We start from the raw sequence: 20,698 nt of genomic DNA, 5'->3' as shown, positions 1-20,698 counted from the left end.
AATTAACACTGCATTGACTGATGTTGTCCCTTTAGGGTTTTTGAAAGCTTCGTATCCAGGAACTGAAAGTTATTACCGCTCAGCACAAACAAGCTAAGAAAGGAGTTGTTGGGGGAATGGAAAACCATGAATGATATTTTTCTTTTCCCAGGGTGGTCCTGGTGAAAGAGGAGAACAAGGAGCAACAGGTTCACCTGGATTTCAGGTATGCTGATATTCTTCAATGTTTGCTTTTAAAATAATGCATTCAAACTGAAATCAAGAAATTAGTGAAGAAAAGGAAAAGCTTACTGTTGCCTGATTTTGTCCACCAAATTATTTCATATTTGTTTGTTTGTTTGTTGATTTCTTTATTTATTTAATGTGTATGGTGGTTCATAATAAAAAGTGTGACACTGAGTATAATTACAAGAATGGCATATATGATGTTAATGGCCTAACTAAACACTATCTCAAATTTTTATAAAAATTCATCAGGTACAATAAATCTCTATTTCTGACATTTTTAAATGCAATCTCTGAAGAACAGAGGGCTATGTGTTAAACAATAACGGTATTTCCGCTAGGGTCTTCCTGGTCCTTCAGGAGCTCCTGGAGAGAGTGGAAAACCTGGAGATCCAGTAAGTTGTCCTTTTGTCTCTCCCAAATATGTGTAAAAAGGATATGTAGTGCTACTTAAGTGTGGGAAACAATATAAATTATGATTCCAGAACTATGACCTTGTTGTGAAACATTCTTTCTTTTCCACAAAAACAAATTTCTATAACGTTGACACAAAATTCAGCTTTTAAGAAAGTTCATTACCTATTATTCAGATATAATTCCAGCTATTTTTCTAATAATATCTTACAGAAATCAGATATTACATACTTCCAAAGCTTCTCTCTCCCTCCCTCCCTCCCCCCCCCCCACCCCATATGATGCATTGGAAGAAGATCAATGTAATCAGTTGTGTCATTGACTGGATAGACACCTCAGGTGGAATTGTTTGGCTGCATCTTGAATATTAAGGAAGTTGTCACCCATGAAAACACAGAAATAATAATCAAATCACCTTTGTTTCACAATAGGGCCCAAAAGGTGAAAATGGACTTCCAGGACTTCCAGGAGGAAAGGTAAATTTGGGTACTAATCTGGTCACATAAAAATGTGAAAATGAAGAACTCAAACAAAACTAAATAGTTTTATTTCTATTAGGGTGAAAATGGCATCCCAGGTGAACGAGGCTCACCAGGAAATCCAGGTACCCCTGGAGCTAGAGGTGGTCCTGGCCCTGCTGGCCCTGAAGGTGGAAAAGTAAGCTGAAATTATTGTACTTTGTATATCTAAATTATGCTCCAGGTACTTTTTCCAAGTGTCCTAATAACTGTTCTGAAAAATATGATTTCAGGGCCCTAGTGGTCCAGTTGGTCCTCCTGGTGGTATGGGACCTCCAGGATTGCAAGGAATGCCAGGAGAGAGAGGAGCTTCTGGAAATCCTGGACCTAAGGGAGAAAAGGTACGTTCTTTTCTATTCCCCTTAATAACCAGATAATACTATCCAAAATTATGAAGACCAGCTAAACTAGGACTTATTATCACGGATTACTAAGCTTAACTAAGTCGATCTAAACTTTTGAGATTGACATCACTTATTCATAAAACCTGATGCTGGGCAATATGCGTAAGTACTAAACTAGATCTCCAGGTTGCATAAAGCCCATCTTCTGTACATTGAGAAGAGTAACTGAAATTAATGGATTTAGGGAAGAATGCTTTGAATAGGTTCATTTACGTCAGATGTGGATGTTGTTGAAGCTTTACTCTTTGTCCACTGAGTCAATATCCTGTTTCGTGTCTCCCTGCTGATTGTATTTGCTTAATACTCTTTATTATATAATTTTAAATAAAGACATAAACGTTGCTTTTTAGTTTGGGAAAGCTTATGAACTGCATGGTACCACAGGTTGCCGTTGGTTAGCTTATTTGCAATGTATCTGCTCTTTTCTTTCATTTGGATAGGGAGAGCCTGGAAGCAGAGGAGGCGATGGTACACCTGGTAAAGATGGAGTACGAGTAAGTAGATTCTGCCATGTCATGGGTAATTTGTTTGCTTCATCTAATTTACAACAGAACAAAATTGGTTCCAGCAGACCATATAGCTTTAAAAAAGATTTTGCATTTAATATTATAGCTGGATATTTTAGGCATGCCAAGAGCTTCTAATGCTGAGGAGAAGTTTAGGGTATGTAGTTGATTGATTAATTGTACCTATTTCCAGGTTATTTGTAGCAACTCCTTCCTTATCTAACCAAGATTAAGAGAGCGCCACAGCAAAATCCTTATCTCTAGAGATGCTTGAGTGTGAAAATTCCGTTTTTGCCTCAACACTCTTAGCCTTCCAAAAAGATACATATATTTTATAGTCATTTTCAGGAACTCTTTTCTTAATTTGTGCAATTTTGTAAATATTTTAATAAGCATTTTTTACAGTAATAGGAATAAAATTAAAAATAATCTAGTTGACCTAATTTTCCTCAGATCTACCAAGATTCTTTGAAGCGGTAGCTGGGTTTATTTTCCAGGACTCTTACTGAGTTGAGAGTAGTTCCTTGATGAGAATACAATGAACAGAATGAAAAGAAGTAGAATAAGATTATAGGCGAGCATATAGAAAATGGTGATGATGGATGTAACATTGAAAGAACTGAAGGACAAAGTTAGGAACATAGGGAAAAACTAGCTTTGTGGTTGCTAAGAGCTGGCATCAAATTGACTGCACATAATCAATAACTAGTCAACCATATACAAGTAATTCTAAACTTTTAAAAGTTTAGCTTTTCCTCATCTTTCAAAGAGCTAGAATTAGAATCTCTGAAAAATACAGGTGAGGGGAGAAGAAATATAAGAATACTTGTTAACAAAAACAGATTTTGTTCTTCTCATTTCAATGAATTTGTGCAATGGCAAATTGATTGACACAAGTTAAAGAATCTGCTATAATAAATAAATACCTTGCCAAGTCCCAAGCATTGTGACATATTGTTAAACATCTTCAGGCTCTATATCTAGTTCATTTGATAATTCTTGTGAATGTTCTCTCTGCCTATGAAACTTCAGCACAACAGGAGACAGAGTAGATTAGGAAGGCAAAACTAAAATGAGCAGAGGTTTTCAGTGCAGGGAAGAGTATTCTGAATGTTTTTGCATTTTCATACTTGTTGATTGATAAGCCCATGCTACCAACTGATTTTTATTTTTAACATTGTAGGGGCCTGTAGGATCCATTGGACCTCCTGGTCCATCTGGCCAATCTGGTGATAAGGTATACATACAAACATATATATTTCATTCATATGTTAATATAAATTAAATTCATTTTGAAGAAAATGATTCTGAAATAAAAGATTTATTTATTTAACTATCTATCTTCTAGGGAGAACCTGGACCTGCTGGACCCCATGGCCCATCAGGTCCCCGTGGTGGTCCGGTAAGAAATTCTTTCAAATACACAATCTAATTACATTTGTAGGTGTTTAATCCTACAATTTTCATACAAAGGTGTTTTTTTTTTTGGTTTAATCTTAATTGGTTTGGAAAGTTAGATTACTTTCTTGATAACAGTAATATGCTAGAATACTCCTGTTCTTTTCAACCTATCTAAAAATTATATTTAAATTTAAAAAGTTAATACATTTCATATTACAAATAATTTCAAGCAAATATTTATAATTAAGAATATCAATTCATATCTCAAAAGCTGTATCTTCAGTTAACAGCATAAAATTCTTCATAATCAATGTTGATTAGAAAAAAACAGAATTTCAAGCTCTTACTCTCCTATCTTCCTAAGATTGTTTGACCTCCTCAAGGGGTAATACACTGTCACTCTTCCATTAAAGTCATAAAAGAGGAAACAGACAAGTAAATTCATAAATAAAAATAACATAGGAAGTAGAAAGGAGGTCATCAGCAAGTGAATTAGGAGCAGAGATAGACTGCAACCATTTTGTTTATATCCTAAGGCAGAGGTCTCCAACCTTTTTGGGATGGTTTCATGCACACATGCACACACACTTACCTACCATTTTTACAATCCGGTTTCGAACTGGCTGTGGCCTGGCACTGGGCCACAGAGCAGGGGTTGGGGATCCCTGTCCTAAAGAATATGGACTTCAGAAAATATTAACCCACTTCTTATTCTTTCTTTCACAAGAATTAGAAAACTCTAAATGCAGCTTTCATTGGATTAGTAGGGGCTCAAAGACCTGTATTGATCCCCTGTGATGCTGCCTGCAAAGCCAAAGGGTGCAATATGCTGCACCAGAAGGGAGGTTCCAGCCATCCACTTGAGATGGCTCTCTTGAAGCACTCTGGAGGGGATTAGCAGTTCTTTACAAAGTCCTTGAGTTTATTCAAAAGTGCAGGAATCTCCCACTCCATCTGAAAAATTCGCACATTAACAAGGGGCTTTGAATAACTTTATGGTAAGGTTTCTGGTGGAAAGACAAAAAGAAGTGTGTTAGAAATATATATTACTGTGAGCAAAGGAGGGTAGCTGAGGGAGGCAAAGAGTGGTGTTAGCATAGTGGAATCATTTTCCTTGTAGGGTTAGTTATGCTTCTTTTCTATTCCTTTGTCACCTGCAGGGTGATCGTGGTGAACAAGGGCCACCTGGTCCTGCTGGCTTCCCTGGAGCACCTGTAAGTATGAAGATATTTTAGCATAAAGGGTGGGAAAGATTTGTTCTACTGGATTGAGATGAGTTGAAGTAGAGTAAATAAATAGCAGAGCAACCCATACCAAATATCAACCAGCATGTTTAATAGTTGCAAAGGAAATCAGGAGAAAGAAAAGTGGAATACATACATACATACATACATACATACATACACACACACACACACACACACACACACACACACACACACACACACACAATATATATATACATATTATATATATATATATATATATATATATATATATATATATATATATATATATATATATAAAATGATGGCAGATGAGATTCTGCCGAAACGTTGCTACAACTTTAAAAGCACAACTACAATGACATGGGAAAACAAAAATAAGACATCCTAGATCTGAATGAATAGAATATTCTTATTAAATACTTTGTTCATTACATAGTTGAATGTGCTGACAACAAAATCACGCAAAAATTATCAATGGAAATCAAATTGAGCAACCCATGGAGGTCTGGATTTGGAGTTACACTCAAAATTAAAGTGGAAAAAAACACTATAGGCTGATCCAACTTTGATGTAATGTCCTTAAAACAAGTCAAAATGAGCTCAGTAGTGTGTGTGTGTGGCCTCCACGTGCCTGTATGACCTCCCTACAATGCCTGGGCATGCTCCTGATGAGGTGGAGGATGGTCTCCTGAGGGATCTCCTCCCACATCTGGACTAAAGCATCCCCCAACTCCTGGACAGTCTGTGGTGCAACATGGCGTTGGTGGATGGAGTGAGACATGATATCCCAGATGTGCTCAATTGGATTCGGGTCTGGGGAACGGGGGGGCCAGTCCATAGCATCAATGCCTTTGTCTTGCCGGAACTGCTGACACACTCCAGCCACATGAGGTCTAACATTGTCATGCATTAGAAGGAACCCAGGGCCAACCACACCAGGATATGGTCTCACAGGGGGTCTGAGGATCTCATCTCAGTACCTAACGGCAGTCAGGCTATCTCTGGCGAGCACATGGAGGGCTGTGCAGCCCCCGAAAGAAATGCCACCCCACACCATTACTGACCCACTGCCAATCCGGTCATGCTGGAGGATGTTGCAGGTAGCAGAACGTTCTGCACGGCATCTCCAGACCCTGTCACATGTGCTCAGTGTGAACCTGCTTTCATCTGTGAAGAGCACAGAGCGCCAGTGGCGAATTTGCCAATCTTGGTGTTCTCTGGCAAATGGAATATATATATATATGGAAATGGTTGCCTGGATTAAGTTTCAGGTCTTTTGTTCCAAGCCAGTTTGTCTATTAGTATTTCAGGAAGATTTGCCCTACTTCCACTTCTACTAAGTTTTAGTAAGTATCATTAACTGTTAAGGTTTAAATATTTGCAATAACTAATCTTTATATAGGGACAAAATGGAGAACCTGGTGGAAAAGGAGAGAGAGGCCTTCCGGGTGAACGAGGTGAATCTGGACCCCCAGGAATTGCAGGTCCATCAGGAGGCCCTGGTGCACCAGTAAGTATGCTGTAATCTATATCTTCTATGTATTATCTACTTTTTTTGAAACTTGATTTTTGTATCCTGTATCTTTTGTAAGAGAAACCACTGAATATATTGATTCCATTGAAATTCATATATTGATTGGTCTGTTCTTTTCTTTAGTATTATGATGCTAATTCTCATATCTTACCTAGGGTCCAGCTGGATCATCAGGACCTAAGGGGGAACGTGGTAGTCCAGGTTCTCCAGTAAGTATTATTTTTTTTAAAAAAAAAAGTTTACTAAATTGGTTGATCTTTCCGTCCAAACTCTTAGGCCCTCTAAAAGACACCATGGACTAAACACACTAATTTCTTTAAGAAGAAACATAAATAAAGTAAAAAGATGTCCTTTTAATATGGCATGTTCCAGTTCACCTGACATTTCAGTTCCAAAATGTTCTCATAAGTTCAGCGCTGATCCATGGGCTTAGCACAATCAGACTTTTCCATTCAAATCTTATACACATGTATTGTACATGCCTTCTCCTTCTCCTCCTCCTCCTCCTCCTCCTCCTCCTCCTCCTCCTCCTCCTCCTCCTCCTCCTCCTTCTTCTTCTTCTTCTTCTTCAATAGCTATGTAAAGGACAGGGGGTCTTTTAGGTTGGAGCTGGGAAAAGTGCAGTCTGACGCCTATCAGTTTTTCTTGAGATCCATTTATTTAGAGTCATGTTACATCAAAAGATGCAATTGTCTTTTAACCAAATTGTCAAATGCAAACAAACAATCTCCTTAGAGAGCCAGTTTGGTGTTGTAATTAGGTTACCAGACTAGAGACTTGGAGTTGTAGCCCCACCTTGGGCACAAAGCCAACTGGGTAGCTTTGGGCCAATCACTATGTCTCCGTCCAAAGAAAGAAGGTAATGGGAAATCATTTCTGAAAAAAATGACAAATAAACTTCAAGGACTAGACAGTCATCAGGAGCCAAGATGGACTCAGAGGCAAAGGATATATAAGTGAAAAAAAAAACATTGCTCCATTTTGAGTAGGGTTGGTAGAAATGGTAGGATGGACTCAGAAGCAAAGGATTTATTGCATCTGCTAAAGGGTATACCAGTTTCTTGAATTTGATTTTTCCATCTCTTGTTGAGCAGTTACTGATAACTTATTAATGTCATCTATACTCATTTGTTTCAGGGTGCATCTGGCTTTCCTGGAGCTCGAGGCTTACCTGGTCCTCCTGGTAACAGCGTAAGAATTCCGACACTTTTTAACACTTACAGTTCTTCTTTGCTTTCAGATCCTTTTCTCAGCTCCAGTATTGTAGCTGAAAATAAGTAGAAAAATCAAACTGTTCAATTCAACCTGCACATTCAGCCACAGGCTTTGATCACAGATATTTCCATTTATAAATTGAAGCACCTCTTAAGCATATCTCTGATGGACAATACTTAACCCAGACTACTTCATCATGCCCATGATTACTGAGAGTTTTCCAAGAAATCCCCCTTTTCCAAAATATATATTTCCTCCTTTCTTAAAAAAAAAAAAAACATTGCTCCATTTTGAGTAGGGTTGGTAGAAATGGAAAACTAGATCAATCACTTTGGAATTTGAAAGATTCAGCTAGTCCAAGAGCAGGATGAATGAAGGAGTTGCAATGCAGTCATGGAATTAAATAAAGTCTCTGTAGATGCAGCTCAATTCACGATGGCAGCAGTAGCAGAGTTGGCTACTCCTGCCCTACCGAAAGTAAGGAAGTGGGATAGGGGACTAGGTTATGTTCTGTTGGCCACAGGTCAGGTAACACTAGCTATCACTGTTGCAACTACAGTATCCTCATTTCCTTAGGATGACAGAAAAAGTGTAGTATGCCTGCAAACTGAGGAAAAACAGTTTGGCCTACACTATCAATTTTTTTCTTTAATCTTTAATTTCTTTGCTATTTTTAAAAGCATGAAATGATTGATATATTCATTTTTTTTTATTGGTAGTGGATCAGGCAGTTGTCCTTTATACCTACATCATATATTCTCCATTTTTTGATGTCCTGGTAGAGTTAAGTCAAGGACTGTCTTATATTCCTCTCTCTGAAATATCACATTCTAGGGACCGGCAGGACCACCTGGCAATGCTGGTCCACCAGGCAAAGATGGACATTCTGGCCCACCTGGTTCTACTGGCCCATCTGGTCCTCCAGGTAGTCAAGGTCCAAAAGGTGAGCCAGGTGTACCAGGAGAAAAAGGCCCAGCAGGACCAAAAGGAAATGATGTAAGTACATTCTATGAAAATAGTACGTTTTTAAAAAATAACCAATATTCAGAAATAATTACAGTATTTTTCTAAATACTTCCACTCTGCAAATCCTGAACAGTTATCAACTCAGCTATTCTGCCTTAGACAAATGGTGATCAGCCATTATAAATAAGTCCAGAAATTTAAAAACCCATCCAAACATTACAACCTGCCTACAGAAAAAATGTTATCAATATCACATTTACTTATTTGATTTTCCAGGGTGATATAGAAATTTGAAGGGGTTGTTCAGTTTCACAAATACCTGACTAAAACACCCCCTTGAAGTCAAAGACCAAATTAAACTCCCCTTTTCAAGGGTCAGGTGAAAGTCATCCCATTCCAGTCCTATTGCTGAAGGGGACTTCTGTACATATCCCGGCTCCACCAGATTGAAGTGGCCAGCAGAATCAGTTGCCATGCTTCAGTGCTGTTAAATGTCTTAATTTTCTGATGGTAACTCACTTAAGATAGAGGCAGGAATTTGGATTGAAACCATGCCTTTGATGTGGCATAGAGCTGTTTCACAGGTCTATTATAATGAGATGCTTATTTATTTGTCTCTAATATTCCTAAATTATTCAGATCCTACCTGAAATAAGTCTATACAAAGAAAGGATAGAATCCTTTATGCTCCAATTATCTTGAGCACAGTGTCAGACTACCAGTCAAACATAATTTGCATGATAAGGGTTTGTCAATAGTTTGAAAGTCTGAATGGAGTTGGAAAGATATAAATCCAAATCACAACAATAACAGCAATAGTATGACAATTGAATGTGGGGATTAAATAAGGGTTTGAAGTGATTTGTATAACATCTAAGAGGAAAGAGGGAAAATAAGATTTAAATACCTTTCCTGTTGAAAAGAAGGTTGGAAATAACATCTTTTTCTTGATTTCTGTTTCTTTTCCTATTCTTTGTCATTTGTTGCTTTTTTGTTTTGTTTTAGTTTTCACTTTCTTTTTTTCCTTCCCATTTGTTATTTAATATATGGAAAAATACGTAATAATGATACAATAATTATAGATATGGATATATTGATATTATCTTCTAAAATGTAAACCTCCGGCTTCATTTAAGCATGCCCCTTTCCTTATACCCCTAACTCCATTGAGTTTAGTTAATTGTGGTCTTGATTAATCTCCCCTAGGGTACAACAGGTCCCTCAGGAAACAACGGCATACCTGGACCACGTGGTATTGTAGGATTGCCAGGAGCAAGGGGACCAATAGGGTCTATTGGTCCATCTGGTCCCAAGGTAAATCATCATCCTAAAGATTTCATGGAAGAAGGATTGAGCTGAACGTGGAGGTTGTTTGGTTTGGGGCTTGAACTGGTTTGTGCATGGGAGAGGGGGAGACAATTGGAGGGAAATTTTTTTAAATTGTTTTACTCAGATACTTACCATCAGAGCAACAGCACCATCTGCTAATTTTGTTGCCATCATTATATGGGGGGGGGGGAGGGGGAGAGACAAATGCTGTTTTCCAAGTGGGGGGGGGGGAATCTCCTGACAATGCTTTTTAAAATGGCCTTCATCTTTCTAAACTAGACAAGATTTTTTCCCATAATTCCATGGCATCATCTCCTACATTAATGTTCATTCATTCATTAATATTAATGTTCCACTACCAGTAGTTGTTAAACTCCAGAGAACCTTCTCCGTCCCCCGCTTGCTTCCATGTATAATTAGCTTAAAACATGGTTGCCTACTTGATTAATCAGAATGGAGCTGGAAAGGACCTTAGAGATCTTCTAGAATCTAGTCCAGCCTCCTACTCAAGCAGCACATCCTATACTCTTTCAGATAGCTGGCTGTCCAGTCTTTTTTTAAAAAAACCTCCAGTGATAAAGCATCCATAATTTATAAAAGTAAGCTGTTCCACTGGTTAATTGTCCTTACTGTTGGGTAGTTTCTCCTTAGTTCTAGGGTCTTCTCTCCTTGATTAGTTTCCAACCATTGTTTCTTGTCCTGGCCTCTGGTGCTTTGGAAAATAAGCTGACACCCCCCCCCTTCCTCTTTGTGGCAGCCCCTCAAATATTGAATACTGCTTTCATATCACTCCTTAGTCCTTCTTTTCCCTAGACTGGCCATACCCAATTCCTGCAACTGTTCTTCATATGCTTTTGTCTCCAAGCCCTTAGTCATCTTAGTTGCTCTTCTTTGCACTTTTTCCCAGTCTCAACATCTTTTTATGTATTTAGGGAAATTATATTGCCACCTATTCACACATGGAACTCAAGGCAGCTTACAGAATATAAAAACAATAAAACTAATAAAAGAAGTCATTTAATAAATTAACATAACAAAATAAAATCTTTTTTGTAATGTGGTGACCAAAACTGGATAATATAAATAATTTGGGGGATTAATGGAATTTTGAGAGCTACAGTTTGAATAGCTCTCTCGGGAGTGTGTTACTATAAAGGAAAAAGCCTTTCACTTTCCATGATCGGCTGAACAAAGATACAATTTGAACAATATATCTGTAGGCCTATATTATTTGTGTTTATTATGTATGTTAGCTGCTTTTTTAAAAACGTTAGGCATGAAGTTTATAAAATCTAAACATTTCAACTCATGATCAGTTTCTTTCTTATTCCAATGTAGGGTGAAGATGGCAAACCAGGAAGTAATGGTAGTCCAGGGGAACGAGGACCACCAGGGCCAGGAGGGCCTCCTGGCATCAATGGGGCACCAGGAGAACCAGGCAGAGATGTAATTATATTTTTACTTTAATTGTATCCCTGTGATAGATGCTTGGCACAAATAGAACAGTTAAATGACGTAAATCCTAAAATGAGAAAAACAGACCTCATCTTGTTCAGATATGTGCAGATATGCACTGGTCAAGATAATCCATTACTAAGCTGATTATGTGTAAATGATAGAAAAACATTTTGTGAGTTAATATGAATATTCTATTTGCAATATATCTGTTTGACCTTTTATATATACAATCATCATTTGATGATGCCTTAAACAAGATGAATGTATATGAACCAGCAGTCTTATAAATGCAATGACCTCATTATTGGCAAGTTCGTTACTGCTAAGTTTAAGGGAGAGATATTGTGAGAAGAAAATCTACTCCTGAGTTAATGCTTTTTAAATTTTGGGGTTTTCTTTTCTTCCTATTCCTTCTCCCTACCCCCACCCCTCAAAAATCTGAATACTTATTATTCTGTATTTGTAAGGGTAATCCTGGATCAGATGGTCTCCCAGGTCGTGATGGATCTGCAGGACCAAAGGTAAGATTCAACAATATTATCAGTTGGTTGTGGTTGCTTCTGCTGAATCTTTATACACTTTCCTGCATATCTGTGCATTTATTTCATATGTCATATAATAAATTAAAGCTTCATTTTCTTTTCATTTCAGGGTGATCGTGGTGAAAATGGTCCTCCTGGTGTGCCTGGATCTCCAGGTCACATGGGGCCACCAGGTAGTCCTGGTGCACCTGGAAAATCTGGTGAAAGAGGACATTCGGTAAGGATGAAAATTATGCTGAATTCTACATTTCTTACCCGTACATCAGCAAAAAGTTAAGAATGAGCCACTTATTCAAGTCAACCAATGCAGCATTTTTATGTCGCAATGCTCAAAGAGAAATTTAATATATTTATACTCTCAAGATGGAATTCTCTTTGAAAGAACCTGATCAAAGATGATATATGTCCTGTAGATTCTACAATAACAGCAAACATCAGGGAGTTGACAGTGGGAGGGAGATCTTATTAAGCCCTGCGATCAGGGATGTTCAAATGTTTTTAGACAAGTTAGATAATTAGGATACTCCATTTCCTTTGAATGCTGTTTCCATTCTAGTACAGGATAGGAAATATATGATCCTGCTAGTGTTGCTGAACTGCAATTCCCAGCATCCTTGCCATTGGTCATGTTGGCTTCAGTAAGCCATTTGATAAAGTAGACAACAACCTATTACTTTACAAGATAGGAACATGTGGGTTAGACAGCATCACTACCAGATGTATTTATAATTGGTTGACCAACTGCACTCAATGTTTAATCCTTAATGGAACTGTGTCTACATGGAAGGAAGTATGCAGTGGGGTATTCAAGTCTCTGTCTTAGGCCCAGTACTCTTCATTATCTTCATCAGTTATTTAGACAAGGGGATAGAAGGGGAACTAATTAAATTTGCAAACAACCCCAAACTGGCAGGAAAAGCCAATACTGCAGAAGATAGGCTCAAGATACAGAAGAATCATGGCAGCCTTGAATACTGGCCCTATCTAACAACATGAAATCCAATGATGAGAAAAGTAAAGTTCTACATTTAGGCAAAAAACCTAAAATTCACAAGTATAGAATAGGTGGTACCTGGTAGTAACTGTGAGAGGGATCTTTGAGTCCAAGTGGACAATTGCTTAAATATAAGCCAGCAGTGTGCTGCAAGCCAAAAAAGCCAACACAGTCCTAGGCTGAGGTATAGAATCAAGATCATGTGAAGTGTTAATGCCACTCTATAATGCCTTGGCAAGACCACACTTGGAATATTGCATCCAATTTTGGTCACCACAATATAAAAAAGAGGTTGAGACTCTAGAAACAGTGTAAAGAGCAACAAAGATGATTAGGGGACTGGAGGCTAAAACATATGAAGAATGGTTCCAGGATTTGCATATATCTAGTTGAATAAAAAGGACTGGGGCGATATGATAGCAGTGTTCCAATATATGGAGGGCTGCCACAAAGAAGAGGAGGTCAACCTATTTTCCAAAGCATTGGAAGGCATGACAAGAAGTAATGGATGGAAACTGATTAAGGAAAGAACCAACCTAGAATTAAGGATAAATTTGCTGACAGTGAAAACAATTAATCAGTGGAACAACTTGCCTCCAGAAGTTGTGAATGCTCCAACACTGGAAGTTTTAAAGAAGAGATTGGACAACCATTTGTCTGAAATGGTATATGTCTTCTGCTCAAGTAGGAGGTTGGACTAGAAGACCTCCAAGGTCCCTTCCAACTCTGTTATGCATATGGCAGATAAGCAGCATTGAGTTTGAAAACTGCTCAGGATTCAAGGCAACATATTTGGAGAACCATCTCTTTCCTGACCCTTGCTTACTCTTAAGTCTGCAGAACAAGATTTCTTTCATCTAATAATTGGAAAGTAGTTTCTTAAAACCATTTCCAGTCAGAAAAGTCAAAATGGTTTGAGTGCTTTTATGAAAAGTTCAGGGATTTCAATTATTATGGAAGGCCAACTCTCAGGTAATAATTGTATATCATTTGCAGTGGTATGTTTGAGGTCCTATTGGCAATTATTTGTTTTATTGCATCATAATGTATCTATGGGTATGGAATGATGCATGCAATCTTAATTTCCGTTTGCTTTTGTTCTCATATAGGGTCCTGCTGGTCCTGCTGGCCCAGCTGGCCCAGCTGGTGCTCGTGGTGCTCCTGTAAGTCCTTGCTTCAGAATAACATCTCATTGTCTGCTTCAGCTAGTTTTCTTTCATCTGAGAAGCAATTTTTAAAACTCACCCTCACTTTGTGTTTTTAAAGGGTCCTGCTGGAGCACGTGGTGATAAAGGTGAAGCTGGAGAACGGGGTCTTAATGGAGTGAAGGGTCACCGAGGATTTCCTGGTAACCCAGGATCTCCTGGTCCAGTGGTAAGTTTGGCAGCTTTTGTTGACTTCCCTAAGAAAGTGGGGTGGGGAGATGGGACTAGAAGAAGCCATCCTACAATATGTCACAATGAGAATAACACCGCTGTATTTTAAAATGACTGTATCTGTTTCCTTATTTTTCTATTTCTATCTTGAAGGCATAATGTTTTAGGAGTAGGAATTATTAGTTTAAGTTTTATGGAGCAACTTTAGAAGATCAGTGTTTCTTCTCCATAAGTGTAAAGAAAAAATATGATGATGATGATGACCCAAAATCCTTGGAAATCATGTATAGAAGAAAAAAAAATGACTGCAAATGCAATTTTCTGACCCATCAATGCTCAGTAATTTAAGAAAGAGTTTTGGGGTTCATTTCAACTATTTTAGTATTTCTGAAGTCAAAATAGTTCAAAGATTTTTAAATGAGCAGTTTAACTTGTACTACAAACATCAGAGGTTGCTGACTGTTGCTGATAAAAATAGCATTCAATAGAAATATAGCTACTTACATTTATTAAAAGTGTTTCATATACATAACAGAAGTAAGTCTGAAAAATAATGGTTTCCCTCAATTAATGTGAGTATATGCCAAGTGAAAAATTCATAATGGGGATGTTCTTACTTATAGCCTTGTTTCTTAGCTCCAATTAATTTCTAATCCAGAATTTGTGTCCAACAGTAATGTTTCTATGAAACTTATCCTTTTGTTTTTCCTAGATCATATACCGATTTTTCTTTTCAGTTGAAGGTTCTATCTACTTACCCTCACCTGCTTTTAAAAACACATGGTTTAGATTGATGGCGATTATCAAACTTTACAATGAATACAACAATCTCTATTTCATTCTTACCTTTGTAGGGTCCACTGGGTCCCCCAGGTCAAAGTGGAAGTCCAGGACCTGCAGGTGCTAGAGTAAGTATCTTCTGTATCTTCTTAATCCGTGTTTAAATTATTTCTAGCCATTTAAAGAGATATGATGTCACTTCATAGTAATACTTTGCAACATGTGAAAGACACAGATATCTGATTTCTGGTATGCTTTAGGGGCCTCCTGGACCAAGTGGCTCACCTGGCAAAGATGGGAGAGCTGGTTATGCGGGCCCCATTGGCCCTCCAGGTCCTCGTGGGAACAGAGGCGAAAGTGGACAAGCGGTAAGATAAACCAAGTTTCTACTCTGAAGTTTCTACCTTGGAGTTCAAGAAGGAATTCATTTTAGGAAGATTAACACAGGACAGGAGAAGCAAATTAATCAATATGTTGCTCACTCCCCAGAAGGATCTGCATAAAAATGTTCCAAAAAAAGCAAATTTGCCACTGTCTACCTGGCACACATGACATGCACACTTAGCACCTTCCCACATATAAAGATAGTTCTTGAGTGGCCACTTAGATAATTTAGTGATTGATCTAAGTGACCAGTCTGTCATTACAACAAACCCCAAAAAGGGGACCTTCTTTCCAGATTTGAGGTCCAGTGATCAGGCACACTTCATGATCATGTGACCAAGGGACTTTGGGGACTTGGCAACACATTCATGTTTACAACCATTTGCAATACCCCATAGTCATGTGACCATAGTTTACAATAGTTTGATCAAAACCCAGCACTGCCAGTTTTCAGTGCAAGCCATGACTTTAATGAGCTTGGCATTCACTTAACAAAGCCCTGCAAAAAAAGTCCTAAAATCCAATCAGTCACATGACTGACTTGTATGACTGCCATCATGGCAGACTCTATTATGGTTTTAAGTCAAAGAAAACCTGTACTGAAAAATGTTATCTTTTTGCCAATAAAATTTTAATCTAAATATTTTTGAAAAATATAGGCAAATCCAATTTACCAACATATAAATGTTAGAATATCCAGACAATTCCCTTCTTTGTGCAAATTCTAATGGTCATTGAAGCACATAGGTCATGGAATAGATCTCTCTCCATTAAGCTCCTTTGTGTTTGATTCAGACTCACCATTCACCTTGCCTTCAAGTTTGAATAGCAATGTTTGTTGATTAACTTACTTGTTTGTGAATAGAATAACTATTATTATTCTAAATGCTGGTCATTTCCACTAGACAACACTGAGCAAATTACATACCTGCATATACAGTTACATATTTTTATTTTAAAAGAAGGAACACTCAAAATCTCCGATTAATGCATATGTATCATCTTATATGGTAGGAGTGCAATGTTTCAGTGGTTAAGACACTGATCTTGTCACTGAAAAGACAATAGACCAGGTTTGAGATCTGAGATCTGCGTAATAGGTTGAGCTCCCATTATTGTCCCAGCTCCTGCCAACCTAACAGTTCAAAAGCATGCAGATGGGATAGACAAATAGGTACTGCTTTGGCAAGAAAGGTTCCTGCATTCCATAATTTTCATGCTGGCCACACAATATTTGACACATCTCTTAGACCACACAGGGTCTCTAGGCAGGGGTGGGATTCTACCAGTTCACACCTATTCACTAGAACTGGTTGTTAACATTCTAAGCAGTTCGGAGAACCAGTTGTTAGAAGAAATTACTGGCCTAATCCTGTAAGGAAGGCAGGAAGGAAACATTCTGGTGTTGCTTACAGAAACTGCCCCTCAGTTAACCCTTACTACATTCTTGGCAGGACTAGACTTCCTGTCTCATGAACTTTTCTGGAGTTTTTTTTCCCCCTCCTTTGCTGGTACTTTCCTTGTGTGGAGTGACTATTCAAAGTTACAATGGCACTGAAAAGAGAGTTATGACCACTTTTCCACTACGACTGTTGCAGCATCCCCACAGTCATGAGAGGCCAGGGGAGGAGACGCGTGCCTTGATGTGAGTGATACTGAGTTGGCCACACCCAGCCAATAACATGACCACCAAGCCATGCCCACCACCTAAGCCATGCCCACAGAACCAGTTGTTAAAAATGTGAATCCCACCCCTGTCTCTAGGATGAGAATCAGAGATGAGCACTTCCCTCTTGAGTTTGATACAACTGGATGGAGGAAACCTTTAATTGGCTTACAATGAACATGAGGGAAAAAAACAGTAACACCCTGTGTATAGGATCTAATATATATTAAGGTGGGGCTTTTTGGTGGTGGTGGGGGGAATAAATGTGTGTATAACATGTGAACGTTATTTCTCTTAATGCATCCCCATAGATGGAGTTTTGATGGGCAATTTTACTTGTTGTATTTGAAAGGGTCCACCCGGTCACAGTGGGCCTCCTGGGCCCCCTGGTCAACCTGGATCACCTGGTCCATGCTGCAATGGACCAATTTCTCCTCCTAACAAAGGAATTGGCTACTACGAAGATGAGGCATCTGAGGGCAACATTGATGTGGGTGAGATTTTAGCTTCACTGAAATCAGTCAACAGCCAGATTGAAAACATCATTAGCCCTGATGGTTCACGGAAGAATCCTGCCCGTAACTGCAGAGATCTGAAGTTCTGCCATCCTGAACTTTCAAGCGGTATGTTCCATTCCTTTCTTATCTGTGTTAACAAGCAATATGGGATCCTCAAGAAATATGATTCTTTCTGTTCTTTTTCTAGTAATACAGATATATGATTTGCTATATAAAGTCACGTGCTCTTTAACTATTCGTAAAAATATGATAAAGCTCTACTGGGTAAAGAAAAAAAAAGTTGAATATTCCCAGAAAACATAAACAAAAAAGAAAGAAAATGTCTTTGGGAGTTACTATGTACTTAATTTGTACTTTAAAATGTTAAAGAAATATGTTTATGCAGATAGTTTTAAAATAACACGCCAAGAGTAAAGTATACATTATTAGAGAAGATTGCTTTATTCCCCAAATGCCGATCATTTAAGTGGAGTATATCATCATCCAGCTGAACTAAATAATGTTTTTTATTTGCTTGCTTATTTGCTTGCTTTTCTTTTCTTTTTGTAGGAGAGTATTGGATCGACCCTAACCAAGGTTGCAAACTGGATGCCATCAAAGTATTCTGCAACATGGAAACTGGGGAAACATGCCTCAGTGCCAATCCGTCAAGTGTTCCAAAGAAGAACTGGTGGACAAGCCCAGGTCCTGAAAAGAAGCACATTTGGTTTGGAGAAACTATGAACGGAGGCTTCCAGGTAAACACCGCATTGTTTGATACTTAATGAAAGTGTTTATAGTTATCAAACTCTAAGCAAGAAGCAGAACTGAATGAAAGACCTGTGTCAAACAGCCACCAACCCTTTTGTGTTTTCACCACAGTTCAGCTATGGAGATCCAGATCTTCCAGAAGAAGTTGCAGATGTTCAATTGGCATTCCTCAGAATCCTTTCAAGCCGAGCCTCTCAAAACATCACCTACCATTGCAAAAACAGCATTGCCTATATGGATGAAGCCAGTGGAAATGTGAAGAGAGCACTCAAATTCATGAGTTCTACTGATAGTGAAATCAAGGCAGAAGGAAACAACAAATTCACATACACAGTTCAGGAAGATGGCTGTACTGTAAGTAAACAAAATGCCCCCATTACAATTTTGTTTTTAAAAAAAGAGGGATAGAAACATTCTGTATTTTTGGTCATTAGAAAAAGTCAAACATGAATACTTAACATACAAAACAATTGTAAAAAAATAGAATTTTCAAATGGCCGCATTTTCATAGTAATCTTCAGTGCAGTTCTCTTGATGTGAATGCCCAAAACTTACATTTATGTACTGTTTATGAGCTTTCCACTCTGCCACATATCTCAAGAGGATGCAAGATTGGTTAGAAAGATATGATGGCTACAGATGCCATGTGTATTTGGGTCCCACTGAAATCAATGGGAACAATACATTTCCATGAGTCATTTAGATTGCTTATCTTTATCTGGATCTAATCTGCAAGAAGTATCCTTTAGAGGAGGAAAAATTGAAGTATCAGAATTGGATCAGCAAAGTAATATTTTAATATAGCGTCTGCAAGAAGCAGCTAGCAATGATTTACTCTTCTCTGTCCACATCAATGAAAGGAAATCTTTCAGAACATTCCATTTTTAAATCTATCAAATGGGTGGGGATGTGAGTATCAATAGTATTCTTTCATTTCCTTTGGTTATATTTGCTAGTAGAAGCCCAGCAAGTTACTGAGTTTCTCGGAAGTTCTGAAATCAGGGTATGCAGAAGAGCTCTACCTGAATATATTTTAACATAGCTGTTATTTTGTTACATTCACAGAAACATACTGACGAATGGGGTAAAACCGTCTTTGAATACAGAACACGCAAGACAATGAGGTTGCCGGTGATAGATATTGCACCTTTCGACATTGGCGCTTCCAATCAAGAATTTGGTGTGGACATTGGCCCAGTTTGCTTCTTATAAATCAATGCTCATTCTGAACCCTAGAAAGCAAATTCACACTCCATCTTTGCTCTTGTTTTAACCTTGGCAACTATTAGAGTCAAATCAACAGTACCCCAGTTATTTATTTGCAAAAATTCTAGAAAGAGGGGGGAGAAAAAAACAAGATAAATTCACATAAAGGGTTACCATTTTCTTATTTTGCTCTCACACAGAATACAACAAAAATGTCTTTTGCTCTTTTTCCTTTCACCAAACTCCTATGTTCAACAATGCTCTCATGGTGCTACATTGCAACTTCAACACTCAGCAACTCAAAACTGTAATTTTAGTTGAATGCTTGCCCAACCAATCAAGCACTGGTGGATTCCAGCATCCAAGTTTACTTTCCATTATAAGATGCAGTTCATAAAGCTAGAGAGAATTCCCTGTTTCAACTACCTCAACATGGACAGAAACCGGGATAGGTTTGATGATTCCCATCAAGAAAGCAGAAAGAAAAATGTGTTGGGACCAAGGAATACATCTGGTCTGTTTTGTTTGTTGTCTGTGCCAGATTGAGCTGAACAGAGTATAGTCCATCAGAAGAAAAGAATGCCCTAATACCAACAGCCTTGTGTTATTTTATTTCTGGATTGCATTGCATGTTTTAAAGGTGCTCCAAAACTTTCCTATCATTGCTGGTCAACCACTAAAATTGGGGAAGTGTAAAAAAGAGAAATACGATGGTGCTAGTTGTGTATGTTTTCCCTTCTAAATCTGCAAGCCAGGTTTTATTGACTTGCCTAGAAACACCAAAACTTGACAACAGTCATAAATGTCTCTTGTTGGATGTCATATGGTTGGTAGGCCATTTCTGAAGGACTTTTCTTCATTCACTCTGTAAAAGTCAATAAAGATGCAGAATCATGAGTTTCTCTTGTCACATTCACACATGTATAGTGTTGGAGGTTAACCATCTTTGTAAGCTTTTATATGGTTGTTGGTCTTTTCTTTACAGAGACACATAATAAAATCTTGTAATAAAACTGTGAGGTGTCCTTTCTGTGTTACTCTGCTGGAGGTTTCATAAATGATCTTTAATATAATTTGCTCATTGAGAAAATGCAAGGCCTTCCCAGATGAAGAACCATCTGATTCTGTCGTTTGGTTTTTTAATTCCATTGAGGAGTTCTGGCAATGGCTTAATCTTTCTTCTCATTCACATTGCCAGGCAGACCAAGCAACTTTATTGTAAATAATTAGAAAATCATAGACATGGAGAAGTTCTGCCCACATAAGAAAGCTGCCTTGTACAG

The 20,698-nt window shown here is 38.1% G+C and overlaps 1 protein-coding gene across 1 annotated transcript in view; it reads left to right on the top strand.

The window, feature by feature from the left end:
* COL3A1 (collagen type III alpha 1 chain) overlaps positions 1–20,428 on the top strand; it is a 75,506-nt gene extending 55,078 nt beyond the window's left edge. The window contains exons 27-51 of the mRNA XM_026696927.2: positions 152–205; positions 567–620; positions 1,071–1,115; positions 1,198–1,296; positions 1,391–1,498; positions 2,002–2,055; positions 3,251–3,304; positions 3,416–3,469; positions 4,629–4,682; positions 6,100–6,207; positions 6,387–6,440; positions 7,369–7,422; positions 8,281–8,442; positions 9,619–9,726; positions 11,080–11,187; positions 11,667–11,720; positions 11,851–11,958; positions 13,845–13,898; positions 14,002–14,109; positions 14,966–15,019; positions 15,152–15,259; positions 17,294–17,564; positions 18,009–18,196; positions 18,321–18,563; positions 19,275–20,428. Of these exons, the coding sequence (XP_026552712.2) occupies positions 152–205; positions 567–620; positions 1,071–1,115; positions 1,198–1,296; positions 1,391–1,498; positions 2,002–2,055; positions 3,251–3,304; positions 3,416–3,469; positions 4,629–4,682; positions 6,100–6,207; positions 6,387–6,440; positions 7,369–7,422; positions 8,281–8,442; positions 9,619–9,726; positions 11,080–11,187; positions 11,667–11,720; positions 11,851–11,958; positions 13,845–13,898; positions 14,002–14,109; positions 14,966–15,019; positions 15,152–15,259; positions 17,294–17,564; positions 18,009–18,196; positions 18,321–18,563; positions 19,275–19,421 (2,505 nt within the window). The 3' untranslated portion in view covers positions 19,422–20,428. The remainder of the gene's footprint in view (positions 1–151; positions 206–566; positions 621–1,070; positions 1,116–1,197; positions 1,297–1,390; positions 1,499–2,001; positions 2,056–3,250; positions 3,305–3,415; positions 3,470–4,628; positions 4,683–6,099; positions 6,208–6,386; positions 6,441–7,368; positions 7,423–8,280; positions 8,443–9,618; positions 9,727–11,079; positions 11,188–11,666; positions 11,721–11,850; positions 11,959–13,844; positions 13,899–14,001; positions 14,110–14,965; positions 15,020–15,151; positions 15,260–17,293; positions 17,565–18,008; positions 18,197–18,320; positions 18,564–19,274) is intronic.
* The last annotated feature ends 270 nt before the right edge of the window (positions 20,429–20,698 follow it).

The sequence above is a fragment of the Pseudonaja textilis genome, chromosome 1 (assembly GCF_049901715.1).
Source record: "Pseudonaja textilis isolate UNSWEBS1 chromosome 1, rPseTex1.2, whole genome shotgun sequence".
Classification (NCBI taxonomy): Eukaryota; Metazoa; Chordata; class Lepidosauria; order Squamata; family Elapidae; genus Pseudonaja; species Pseudonaja textilis.
Note: the sequence above shows the minus strand (reverse complement) of the source record. Positions and strands in the feature narration are given on the sequence as shown.